The following is a 14,050-nucleotide window of genomic DNA, read 5'->3' on the forward strand; positions in this document are numbered from 1 at the left end:
AAGTGCCGACCCCTCCTCCACCATGTGCCAATGCTAGACCAACGTTATGCCAACCTCTTCTCCACCATTTGCCGACGTAGAAGCAACGTTATGCCAAGCCGTATCCCACCATGTGCCGACGTTGTACCTCCCCTTTCCAGTTCATGCCAACATTCTTCTGACATTACCAACACCAACTCAAAAACATATTCACACCAACATCAGTCGTCCGTTCATAAGAACATCGTCAAGATCATACTACATCGGACATGTACAATCATTCAAACACATGCATCACAACGTGACAAGGAAAAGCCAAGTAGTTTAAGATTGGATTAAATAAATAAACAGAGCAAAATCCACAAAATGAAGATAGTAACAATTTCATCAAAATTAGACTGAATTTTAGAAAAGTTCATTATAGAACTCGACTTAGATCCCGCTGGAAGATATGTATAATAACAATATTGAAGCAAGAGGGACATGTTATTTTAATTTCGTCATGTCTATTATCTTGTACATTTTAATCACTATCAAAACTTGATAACAACTTATTTGTCCCATTTTAATGAAAAGTTCACCATCTTGCTTCTTAGAATTTGCTCTGAATACATCCCCCTCCCTCCAAAACAAAAGAACAAGGAAAATAAACTGATTTTGTGATAAAACATACTTTATTTTATGTGTAATAAACAAACTGTTGTAAATGTGAATACAATTATTGTACATCTTTCTTTCGTATTTTCGTTTGAATTCGAAAAAGATGTAAACATAGTTTCAAGTTCAAGGTATCTCAATGTGTCACAATATAGGCCTACTATCAATGAATGCTAGGACGATAGGAGCTGTTATAAAATGAATTGTCGCTTACACGTAACACAACATAACATACTGAAATTCATTGTACGAATATAATAAACAATCCTCACAACTTCCCGAGTAAAACAAAACAAACTTTCTGGCAGACGAACACGATTGCTTATGACAAGATTCCTCTACATATGTACAGCACAAAAATATAAAGAAATTAATAAAGTGTCCACCATTTGCATACCAAAAACTAGGCAATTAATGTAAACAATGTTCCATAAAAAATAAAAAATAAAATTCAGAGAAATTGCCAACATTTTTTATGCTTAGGCATTTCAGAGATGCTGATACATTTCGTCGCCATATCTATTGTTAACACATCTACAAACTGTTTTTTTTTAGGAGGGATAGTATACATTGCTTGAATGTGTGAAGTAAAGCAATCGCTAAATGTTTATATAACAAGAGAGGAAATTTGAAAGTGAAGTAAGAAAGAGCAGAGCTTGTAAAGGGAAAAACACAAGTTTCTTCACTCTGATATACCACTTTCAATATTTCTTTAAATTGAGAAGAAGGTAGTACGAAAAACATTCAGTCACTTAGATATATGAAACATTTTTTTCTTACCTTTGAAATTCTTTATAGCATGCATTTAGTTGACACGTTATACAGGCATTCAAATCAATTACGACCTTCTTCGACTCATGGTATAGCTCTCTTTTTAAAATTGGGCCATTAGTGAAATTTCACCACAATAAATAACAAGTAAAGATGCATAGCACACTATTTAATAACAAAAGTTATTGTTTATGTTTGTGTACAAAACATAATGCCTGCAGAGCTGGCTAGCAAGCACCGTAGCTTGCCTAAGCGGAGATCGTTCTTGATATAACATCACTAATCCTGTGGTCAATCATTCCGAGGAACTCTGAGAATTGTAAGGGGCGGGGTCCACCATTAGACGAGCAACTTGGAGAGGTTTTCAAAAAATTGTAAAAAATATAAGGAGGCATTTATTTATGAAACAATTGTTATTATGTTGCTTTAAAAGGGTCTTGATACAAGACATAAAAGTTTTCATTTCCTAAGGCAATGGACCTTTAAAGAACGGGTTAGTCGGAATCAAAATCTTGTCTAGCTTGTGGTGGTACAACTTCGACATCTGCGGCAAAAAAAAAAGAAGAAGAAAGAAACCAAACAAGATTTAAAAGCAGATCATGGAAACATCACCTTGAAATAGTACGGATATTAATCAAATAGTACGGCATTCAAGGGAAGTAGTCCTGAGTGGCACATCCTCCCTAGTTTTGATGAAATTTCATGGATAGAAGTACTTTGTCATGAAAATAACTTCGTTCAAACTTTAGAGCGAATGACCCAGACGTATGGAAATTAGAAAGGAATGGATTTCTTTTATTTTTGTCTTGTTTAATTAGAATAGCATCAAACACTCTTCTTAACAAAGGAAATATACATTTGAGGTAAAATGGCAGTAATATTCTTCAATAGAAAGAACCAATTTATAGTATATGTTTGCTCAGTGTTGAGATGCTTGATTGATAACAGTTTAAAGCCCCTCTTAAGTGTTGGATCCCAAAATTAGCCAAAGAATAGATGGCACAATCTCACTTAAATGGTATGATGTAAAAGAGGATGTCATTAACACCCGGACACTTCTGCAAATAGAATATTGCCCTAACAAATGTGTTTGAAGTAGAATATGGATGAAATAATACAAAATTTGCGTTTTCTGCATACAACACAAAACCCTTAGTAAGTTTGTATTCTTTCTAATTTTTAGGACAAATTTTTGAAGAAGAGTGGCATTTTCTTTCACATCATTATAACATTGAAGTGAAATGTGAAGCTCCCAATACTTTTTTTTTGTATTTATGTAAGCTCCCAATACTTGAGAGAGCTCGAGGGGCTTCAAAGTAGAAACAAAAACACAAAGCTATATCGTTAGTTGCTTATACAAGAAACAAATCAATTGACTGTGTTTTGTTTTTTGTGGCACCCTGCATTCAGAATTGTTTCCCAAAAAATACTGCTATAAGCAGTATTTCAAGATTTGTTGTTGTTGAATAGTTTTGTAAGTGATCACAACGCAGTTTCTCAATATAATCAGGAAAAAGATACTAGCATCCGTTAGCAGCTATGTCCTACACAAACGTACATTAATCCAGTACATTTGTACTTTGTGTGCAGGGCACAACTATAACGAATACTAAGAAGTGCTATCCTGTCTACATGGATAACTAAATACAAAATGAATAAAATGCCAAATGACATACCCATATTTCTGAATGTTGAGGTCAATGGGGTCGTTGGGGTCGACAGTGTTCTGGAGGTTGATGGGGTCGATGTCGAAGGGGTCCTCGGTGCTGTTGATGCTGTTCTGGATGATCGAGGTAGGGGTAGCTGGATCTGAACGGGTAGAGGAATCTGGAATTTGTTGTAAAGTTGACGATATGAAATGCAGGATTTCATATTTAAATTTCAGAATTGTAGGGATTATGGGAGAAAAAAGTATTGGGATTTGGAAGAGCTATATAGAATTGAATGTATTAATAAAGAACGTCAGAATTTTAAAAATAAATAATTAGAATATTTACCTTCAGTTCAAATTATAGCAATTTAATATACATGTGCATAAACAATAAAAACTAATTTGAAAATGAGAATAAAAATGCAGCAATAATCAAATTTGTGAATGAAAATTGTGAATGAAAATTATGGGATCGATCAGTGTTACCCCTACCCCCAATATTTTTTCCTATTTACTATTTGATCAAATTGAGGTTCTTGGCCAATTGCGACTTTAAATGATTGCAAATGCCAAAATGAGGGTAATTCCCACCAGCTACCTCTTTCACATCACACTCACAATCCACTAAATGTGTTGGTACAAAGTTCTTGCATATTTTGGTAGACTTGGCACACTCCCTTGTAAGATTTCAGGAGGCTAGAAACATGTACTAGCGGGATATCTTAATTCACAGCCCAATCTCGTAATTTATTCCTTTTCGAACTGAATCATCATCAGCATAATATTATATTGAGCTACTACAGAGTATAGTATAGACCTACTTCTAAATCTGAAAGTATCAGAGACTATAATATCATTTAGATATGCATAAAAAAATGATGCGTCTTCCCATTCAGCTCTATTTGATTCAATAGGTCCTTCCAACAATGCATCAGCACCTTCAACACTTGTAACACCAACAGATTCACAATCATTTGATTCATGGTCGATATGCATATTGGGATGAACATCATCACTGTCACGGACGCTGCAACATATGATGCATCAATACATCATCTAGGTCTAACTCTAAGTCAGGAACATATTAACATTTATCACGGCAAACACTCAATGCATCTGATGCCGACACTTCGGCCCCCATCATAGCCATCATAGCCATCACTCACACTTCAATTGCACGCAGCGGGTGTGCATGCTAACCGTACGCCGAGCTGTACACTCGTACTCATGCACTTTCACTTTGGACAGGGAATTATCAATGATTACTTTAACAATTTCTCATGCTATTTCCCTCGCTTTGTGACGGGGAGTTCTCACACTATACAATTTATCAGTTTCACGCGACATGCTCACAAAAATAACGTTGAAAGAGAAAGAAAATCATTCATTTACCATGCAGTGTTGGTACTCCCCGGCAACTGATCCAGACAAATGGACAGGATATGGCTGACGTACGTTGCAATTGCATGAGCACATGGGCATGCGCACGCATGCAATTTTTTTTTACCCGGATGTAGCGGTACTAGGTCGTATTTGCTACGTTGGCCCAACGTCATATAGCCAACCAATATATACATGCACTATTTATCAGTAAAGATGGAGACGATATAGACCAACGTTAAGCCAAGGTTGGCCCAACGTCGTGTATATTAGCCAACATATCCACCATTTCTCAGTAAAATTTGAAACGATGGACCAACATTGAGCCAACGTTAATAGCCAAACGTCGAATAGCCAATTAACAGCCACAATTTATCAGTAATAATTGAGACGATGGACCAACGTTCAGCCAACATTGGCCCAACATCGAATGGCCAGCCAAAAGCCAACATTTAAAATTTAAAATTGAGACGATGGACCAACGTTCAGCCGACGTTAGCCCAACGTCGAATAGCCAACCCAAAGCCACCATTTTAAAAAAAAAAATGAGACGATGGACCAACATGAAGCCAACATTGGCCCAACGCCGAATAGCCAACCAATAGCCAACATTTATAAGTTAAAATTAAGACGATGGTCCAACTTTCAGCCCACATTGGCCTAACGTCGAATAGCCAACCAAACGCCAACAGTTATCAGTAATATTTGAGACAATGGACCAACGTTCAGCCAACATTGGCCCAACGTCGAATAGCCAACAAATAGCCACCTTTTATCAGTGTAAATGGCGACAATGGACCAACGTTGAGCCAACTTTAGCTTAACGTCGAATAGCCAACCAATAGCCACCATTTATCAGTAAAAATAGTGACAATGGACCAATGTTCAGCCAACATTGGCCCAACGTCGAATAGCCAACTAATAGCCACCATTATCAGTGAAAATGGCGACAATGAGCCAACGTTAGCCCAATGTCGAATAGGCAACCAAAAGCCAACATTTATCAGTAATAAATGAGACAATAGACCAACGTTCAACCAACATTGGCCCAACGTCGAATAGCCAACCAATAGCCAACATTTATCAGTGATAATTGAGACGATGGACCAACATTTAGCCAACATTGGCCAAACGTCGAATAGCCAACAACCCAAAGCCACCATTTATCAGTGAAAATGGCGACAATGGACCAACATTGAACCAACAATAGCCCAACGTCGAATAGCTAACCAAAAGCCACCATTTATCAGTGAAAATGGCGACAATAGACCAACGTTCAACCAACATTAGCCCAACGTCGAATAGCCAACCAATAGCCATCATTTATCAGTGAAAATGGCGACAATGGACCAACGTTCAGCCAACATTGGACCAACGTCGAATAGCCAACCAATAGCCACCATTTATCAGTGAAAATGGCGACAATGGACCAACGTTCAGCCAACATTGGCCCAACGTCGAATAGCCAACCAATAGCCACCATTTATCAGTGAAAATGGCGACAATGGACCAACGTTAACCCAACGTCGAATAGCCAATCAATAGCCAATATTTATCCGTGATAATTGAGACGATGGACCAACATTTAGCCAACATTGGCCCAACGTCGAATAGCCAACCCAAAGCCACCATTTATCAGTGAAAATGGCGACAATGGACCAACATTAAACCAACAATAGCCCAACGTCGAATAGCCAACCAAAAGCCACCATTTATCAGTGAAAATGGCGACAATGGACCAACGTTCAGCCAACATTGGCCCAACGTCGAAGCGCCAACCAATAGCCACCATTTATCGCTGAAAATGGCGACAATGGACCAACGTTCAGCCAACATTGGCCCAACGTCGAATAGCCAACCAATAGCCACCATTTATCGCTGAAAATGGCGACAATGGACCAACGTTCAGCCAACATTGGACCAACGTCGAATAGCCAACCAATAGCCACCATTTATCAGTGAAAATGGCGACAATGGACCAACGTTCAGCCAACATTGGCCCTACGTCGAATAGCCGACCAATAGCCACCATTTATCAGTGAAAATGGCGACAATGGACCAACGTTCAGCCAACATTGGCCCAACGTCGAATGAGCCAACCAATTGCCACAATTAATCAGTAAAGAATGGCGACGATGGCCCAACGATTAGCCAACGTTGGCTTGCCGACTGCGACCCTGCCGACCATGGCCGACGTTGGCCCAACGCCGTATTGTTATCTGGGCCCTTTTGTAAGTCCCGGATCCGCCCGTGACTTATAGAAATTACACCGAGTAAGAATTGGTCGGTGAAATACGTGTTAACTTAATTGTAGCAAGTTGGTTTGAGTAAGAGGGTGTGGACAACTAATAGTGTAAGTCAAATATTCATGAGATATGTACTGCTGCTGGGATTAGTTGAGTTATGTTGCAGAGGGCGCTACACAAAATAATTGTTTTGTGAGATAATGAAAAACTGAGTGTCAAATTTGAAAGAACATACAGTTTAAATGACAAAATCATCTTTGTTTGATCAAAATCGGTTCAGAGATGGCTGAAATATCCATTTACAATTTCTAATACTTGTGTACTTTTGAAAGAGCTGTTGAAAAAACAAAATAGCGCCTTTACCTTTACGTCATATTTCAACCAATGCCGATGTTGACTTTTTGTTGGCATTTTTTGTGTTGGTTATTATGCACAACCAGCCGGCCCATGTATTTTTATTTTTAATTAAATAATTAATTAATGGTCAACTTGTTTTTTTGAAAGTGGAACTGAATTGGTATGATCGTATTGGCTAAATTTCACACATTTTGGGGTCTAAAATTACCTTCATAGCAATTTTAGGTTCTAAAAGGGCACTAGAAATGTCATAAATAAGAATAAGAGCAATAACTATGCACTTTGAAGGTATTTGCGGTCTGAAAACAGAACTCAAATATCCCTTTAACCTACGCCGACTAGCAAGCCACCGTCTGAACATAGATAGGCATGTTGTGAAATAAGCCACTGCTCATTAACTTTGTACATGTACGTGGGGGGTTCATTGCATGCCTATGGGAGATTTCACCTACTCAAAGACACAAGAGTGTGTGGTGTGTGTACACATTCAATGACAATGATTATTTCACAAGAAGGCAAAACATTTTATCAAGTATTGGATGGCTTCGAGTGTGATACAAGAATATATTGCTCGAGCTACGACAGTATGAGCATTTATATTCTTGTATCACACGAAAACAAACCATAAATATTATTATTATTATTATCTATATCAGGATGACTAGCAAAATAACTGCACATTGGGTACAGTGACCGCCTGACCAGGTACCAGCAAAAGTGTTGATTTTCATCAATAATCAAGCAATATTGTATTGACAGTTGGAAGTTCCCGGATGACAGAGCAATATAAAAACAATATTGATCTATGCATGTATCATCCGGGTACTGCACTAACGATATCAAATACACTGATTTATTGTACCACTGGGAAGCATATAGATAATGATGTTTCATATTGTTTCACAGATAACATGGCGATGAAGCATGCTTGTTGGACGTCTATCTCAAGTACAGATGGAGGAGAGGGAATTACTCTTCAGTCATCACATGAACATGATGAAGGTATCTGTTTCAATGTGTTGTGCTGTATTTGCTAATGTTTCTGATGACTAATGACAATTGAGTTCAGTATATATATATATATATATATATATGCTCTCTCTCATCTATCTCGAAATAATTGTCTGTGGGTGTTATTTTTTTTTTTTTTTTAAGTTGCTTTGAGACTGAAGTTTGTTTTTATTCATGAAGCATAACATTAAACATTAAAATTACAAAGGTGTGAAGAGTAGACCTATTGCAAGACTGAAAAACTTTAAACAGCTTTAAAAGGAGCTGGACCTTATACCTCTAGTACATGAGTTGTGCAAAAACAGGAAATTGAGTTGATCCCTTACACCTTTAGATAAAATGTTAGGAAAGCTCTCTCTCGATTCAAAACAAAAGTTGTAAGGATACAGTAATTAATATACAGATAATTTCGTCTCTGCACTGATTAAAAAAATAATGTTAAAGCTATATTCATTATTCATTACACTGATAAAAGTATTGTGATTCACGAATGGTAGGCATGTGCAATCAAAATTTAAAGGGAGATTGCTGGCAGTTTCCATGTGCAGAAGGTCATAATTCCCTGACACCAGAGTTAACACCAGACTTGACACCAGGCTTAGTGGAAGTACCATTAATGGCAGTGAAAAAAATACACGGGGGCTCGGGGCAAATTAGCCCCCGAAATGCCTAAAAGAGCCCCCGAAAATCAGAAAAGAGCCCCTGTAGTTTGCATAGAGTTCAATGCAAAACAAATTTTAGAATGTTATTTCATGCAGGCAAGCATGAAAAATAGCCCCCGAAAAATAGATATTAATTTTTTCCCTGATTAATGGGTGTACAAGTCTTGCATACAGCAAATCGTAGTTCCATCAAGAAATACCCCTACCCCTAGTCTTTCAGAGAATGTAAAATATGTAAAATAATCATGGCTTTACCATATAAGGATGGGTGGAATAAGAAGAGCATTACATAAGGCCTGTTGGTCATAAAACTGAAGGTGATTGACAATATTTATTGGGTGAATGCCCAAATGGTGTCAAATTCCCCATTGAGAGCCCACTACAATGCAATGCATCTCTTATATACAACCTTCGTTCTCTCACCTTACACATTAAATCATGAAGAAGAAAACAAATAAGTAAGATTTTATTAAAAACGAGTCAATGGACTAGTTCAGAATCAAGAATGTTTATTTGCACCAATACAACCTCTAAACAGATGTATAATACATAAATATTCAAAAACACAATTTACATATTTATAAATAACATAGTATCCACTTCACTCTGTATTATAGAAATAAAGGCCCAAATTCACAAAGGAGGTTTGTTGACAAACCTTGGTTTTCGTACATCATATGACGTGTTTTACGCGTTTTTTACAAACCTGGTTTGTAAAGAACAAAAGGAGGTTTGGCGAAACAAAAGGAGGTTTGAGCTCAAACCTTGCTTTGTGAATTCGGGCCAATAAGTCTGTAGTGATCAAGAGTTTTAATGATTTTTATTTTTACATGTACAGAAAACATCTGCATCAAGGAGGAAGGAGAAGTTGAGGAGGAGGAGACGTGTCTTTCCATTCCAGGTTCAGATGGATTGAGATATGAGGGTCAGCTTGTAACTCATAACGGTATGCTATAGGTTGTTGAAGGAATATGAAACATTGAGAGATGAGGGTCAGCTTGTAACTCATGGCGGTATGCTATAGGTTCTTGAAGGAAAATCAAACATTTATAGCAATTTGATTACGGTACTGAAATTTTTCTCTGAAGCTCCTTCTCCTTTGGCGGCGCACTTCTAAAAATATATTTTGTATAACATACCGGTAATATTAAAGGTTCTCTAAAAAGAAAAAAAAAAAACATTCCCAAGTCATAGATCTCGAACAGTTGATGTGTTAGTCATTTTGTGTGTTGGAACAAGTGGGATAGTTGTCCAGGAGTTTGTCATAGTTACTTTACAAATTCAGCCAATATGAAGTGCCCATGCGTTTAGTACTGTAATTAACATCGTATTAACGACACTTTTTTGCCACTGAAAAAAATTCAAAGTCGGGGGTGGGTCTTATACACGGTACACATAGTTTTTATGTTTTGATTTATGCCCCTCCATCTGGCGCTATGCCTGGCAATGTCTCCCAGCTCAGTAATCGGTGTGTTGACTATTTTTAGGCACTTCATGATCATTTTGAAGCGAGATTTTTTAGGGCTTCAATATTACCCCATATCTCAGATTTAACATTGTTAAACGATGCCTTTAATAGGAAAATCAAATCTTAAATTGTTGAGCCAAACAGAAAGTATGAATGTTTTTTGTGAATAGGGAGGGTGCATCCTTGGGGCACACTCCTGCTTGCAAAGTCCAATAAAAAAAAACTGAAAATATCCATATTATAGATCTAATTGCATACATTGATAGGTGTCCTTCAATGTTCTTTTCCCTCTGTTTCATACCATGACATTCATTCTTGGGAGTTATTGGCATATCATATTTTATTTGGTTATAAAATTCATTCTTTGTAGCCAATAATAAATAACCAGATCAAATTTTACTTCTCAGATAATATGAAAACATCTTTACTTTGTTCATAACAGGCTTGGTCTTCACCATCAAACAAGAAGTTGACACAGACATGTTTGAATCCCTCTCAAGTACAGAAGGACAAGACTCATCGACAGAACAAGGTATCATAAAGTTATCAAGAGAAGTCCAATGTGCATGGCCAGGCTCTGGGGTTTATAGATGCACTCTGGTGCAATCCTTATTTTGAAGCATTTCAAGCAAATTTTGTACCTCATATTATTGAATGATGTTGGGTGGGAATAAACATTAATCTGTTGCTGAATTTGTTAAAACCCCTTGAAGTAAATTAGTTAAGATACAATGAAGGTATTGAAGGTATTGTTTGACAATGTTGTTAAATATGAGATGCATGTCCTTGCGTGTTATCAGTGTCTGTGATATGGTGTAATATTGAAGCCCTAAAAATATTGCGCTTCTAAATGATAATCAAGAGCCTCAAAAAAGTAAAAAATCTTTGAGTGACCGGTTTTACCATACCGGTACTCATTTTCCCCAAGAGACTGTAGTGTTAAGAAAACCAATAGGAAAACAGTTTTTTAAATTTCGATTTCCAATCATAAACATCTTGATAATCAGATCGGCTTGTATATTTCATGGCCTTCCTGACTGTCCTAAGGGTTTATAATTATCATGGCAGCATGAGCTAAATCCAGGATTTCGTTTCAAAATCTGTGACAAAGTTACCCAAAAAGACTTAAAATATGAACTATAGGCCTATATTCAAAAGGAAGGGAACAAGTTGATATTAAAGTAAATAACATTTTCTCTATGTTCCAGTTTAATATCTTGAACATCAAGTTGCACCAAGAATTGACATGGTCTGAAAAATAGACAAATTGATGAAAAGTAGTTCCAAATCCTCCAATAATTAGCGAATTCACAGCTGTTTAAAAGAATGAAGTTGAACATTTCTTCTTGATTTCTTTTTCTTATAGAAATGGTCTATGCCACCATAAAGCAAGAAGACAAAGAAGAGATATTTGAATCTATTACAACTCACGGTGAAGGAGGAGGAGAAACTGAGCAATCAATTCTTGAAGGTATGATCAACATTCTTTCATTTTAAAGGCAAATGGGATCCTTAAAGGGGAAGTCCATCCTGATAATAATTTGGTTTGAATACCCCCCCCCCCCCACACCTAAAAAAAGAAAAAGAAAAAAACAAACAAACATATTACTGAAAGTTTGAGCAAAATCTGATGAAAAATAGAAAAGTTATACTCTGTACAAACAATTTCATGAACTGCTGTTTCTTAGTTATTAATGACGGTATAGATTTGTTTCATACAATGGTTGTATAAAAAATATATTTTTTAATAATTACATTTAGTTCGATCGAAGATTGATGAATTTTTTTAGGGAAAGTATATATTTTAGATTTTTTTAAATATTTTGTTTAAAGTTGAGGGTAAATGGGAGGGGAGCTTGCAAGATACGTCACAGAGTTGCCTAATTGTGTATGATTGCTTGCACCTTCAAGTAGTCATAACTTTCTTGTTTTCAATCGTTTTTTACTCAAACTTTCACTGAGATGTTTCTGTCATTTTTCTGTTTCCATAAAACAAACTTAATATGAGGGTGGAATTCTCCTTCAATGATTTAAAAAAAATCAGTACTGACAGCAGAAGAATCATCAGATCAATGACAGTTTTGAAAAATAGTATAGACGATACAACAGTTTTAAATTGTTGAAATTAGTATTCATAACGTATTATAGAGAGTAATGTCTGAGCAAAACAGTATTTTACTGTTCTTTAAATCTCACTGGGCTGATCCAACCAATTCTGTCCTGCTTGTGATGGCTGAGCATATATGCTTCAGCCATTGACTTACCTATTAAAGTTCATGCATATATTGAGGAATACACTATAAGGTGCGCAATATAATCTAACAGCCTCATTATTTATCATTACGTGTATAGCTTGAATTTGGCTTCCTTATTAATTCTTCCAAATCTTCTTTAAAAGTCGCTATATATTTTCACTTTATATCATGTTTTCTAATATACTTTTCCAACAAAACAACAACTTCACAACTTTATATTTTTCTGACGTTAAATTAGGTTTTAAATTAAATGGACATGTGCGTACTTTCATCTCACCCTCTACAAGTATTTGAAAGCGATAGATAAAGAAAAGAAATTACATCCTACATTACATTATACAATAATTTGACATACAAGGTTTGGTACATATGTGCCTAATTAGTAATAACAAAAATAGGTTAGTGATCATATGTACCTGCAATCAATCAAAGTAGCACAGGACTGCACTCTTCAAGAGGGTTTCAAAATGATAGGAATTAAAGAATGTGCATTTGTTGTTTCTTAAATTAAATTTCGATTTGTATTTTCTAGTAAATTCAGTACATAGTTTTGTTTGTTTTCATTGCACATTTTGGATAGTACTGCTGTTAGATCAGCCCTAGGCCCCGTCTTTTATAGAGTTAATGTTGAGTGCAACTTATTTGCGATAAATATCGAATCGCAACTCTTAATATGTACATGAGAGATAAGAGACTGCAAGCTTGCGATTGATTTTGGATCAATCTCAACTCTTTATAAGATGGGGCCCTGAATTCCAAGGAATTCAGGTCATCTGTAGTGTTAACCATGTTTCACTTAAAGCAATAACATCAAATTAAACTTTCAATTACTGAAGGTACACAGATAAAGCTCCATGGATCTTATTCAAACTTCTACAATTCATATGAAAAAGTGAAATGTATCTGTTTCACACACTCCATCAAAGCTGTCATCCACTGATAAAGATAAAGACCAGTTATGGTCATGCGATTGCATTGTATGGAATCGATCAGAAAAGGTTGATTATCTAGCATGTATTGGTGTGTACCGCAAGGTTCTAGAATCATCAAAATTATATGAAATTTGGCCCAGTCTTGGTAAAGTTACAAGCACTGTACACAGAAAGATGTATATGGGACTACGCACACGTGCACGACACGTGCGTTATATCCATCAGGTCCAAATAGATATAGTAATTTACCAAATATATCAACTAATAGGCGGTTTCTCAGCAAAATTTGGTATGATCACGTATTAGTCAAAACATATTCTGTCACATGATTGGTAATAAGAGCTTCTATTTCATTTTTTGAGATAGGGGCGTTCCCAAAACTGGTCTTTACCTTTAAAGGTGATTGAGTATGCAATAATTTCTTCAGAATTTCCAAAATGACCAGGTCTTATCCATTCATTACAAATAGACATACCGGTACAGGAAACATAATTGTAAGAAAATTTCTTTTGAAGGGACTTAGTAAAATTGTAAAGATGAGAGAAAATGGTACTAAGGTAATGACTTCGATGCTAGATATACAATTAAAGACCATTATTAACGATAAAAATTGGGGAAAGCTTAATTCTCCGAACTGTATTATTACAATTTAATTACATTTTAGGTGAATGTAAATTTGTC

General features: G+C 36.2%; 1 protein-coding gene across 5 annotated transcripts in view; it reads left to right on the forward strand.

The window, feature by feature from the left end:
* Positions 1–14,050, forward strand: part of LOC100894142 (gastrula zinc finger protein XlCGF57.1) — a 48,937-nt gene that overhangs the window by 17,016 nt on the left and 17,871 nt on the right. For all 5 annotated transcript variants that reach the window (XM_030994654.1, XM_030994651.1, XM_030994650.1 and 2 more), the window contains 4 exons: positions 7,948–8,043; positions 9,553–9,660; positions 10,625–10,714; positions 11,549–11,653. In XM_030994654.1, coding sequence (XP_030850514.1) covers positions 7,953–8,043; positions 9,553–9,660; positions 10,625–10,714; positions 11,549–11,653 — 394 coding nt within the window. In that variant the 5' untranslated portion in view covers positions 7,948–7,952. The remainder of the gene's footprint in view (positions 1–7,947; positions 8,044–9,552; positions 9,661–10,624; positions 10,715–11,548; positions 11,654–14,050) is intronic.

Source organism: Strongylocentrotus purpuratus, unplaced genomic scaffold (assembly GCF_000002235.5).
Source record: "Strongylocentrotus purpuratus isolate Spur 01 unplaced genomic scaffold, Spur_5.0 spur5_scaffold_21, whole genome shotgun sequence".
Classification (NCBI taxonomy): domain Eukaryota; kingdom Metazoa; phylum Echinodermata; class Echinoidea; order Camarodonta; family Strongylocentrotidae; genus Strongylocentrotus; species Strongylocentrotus purpuratus.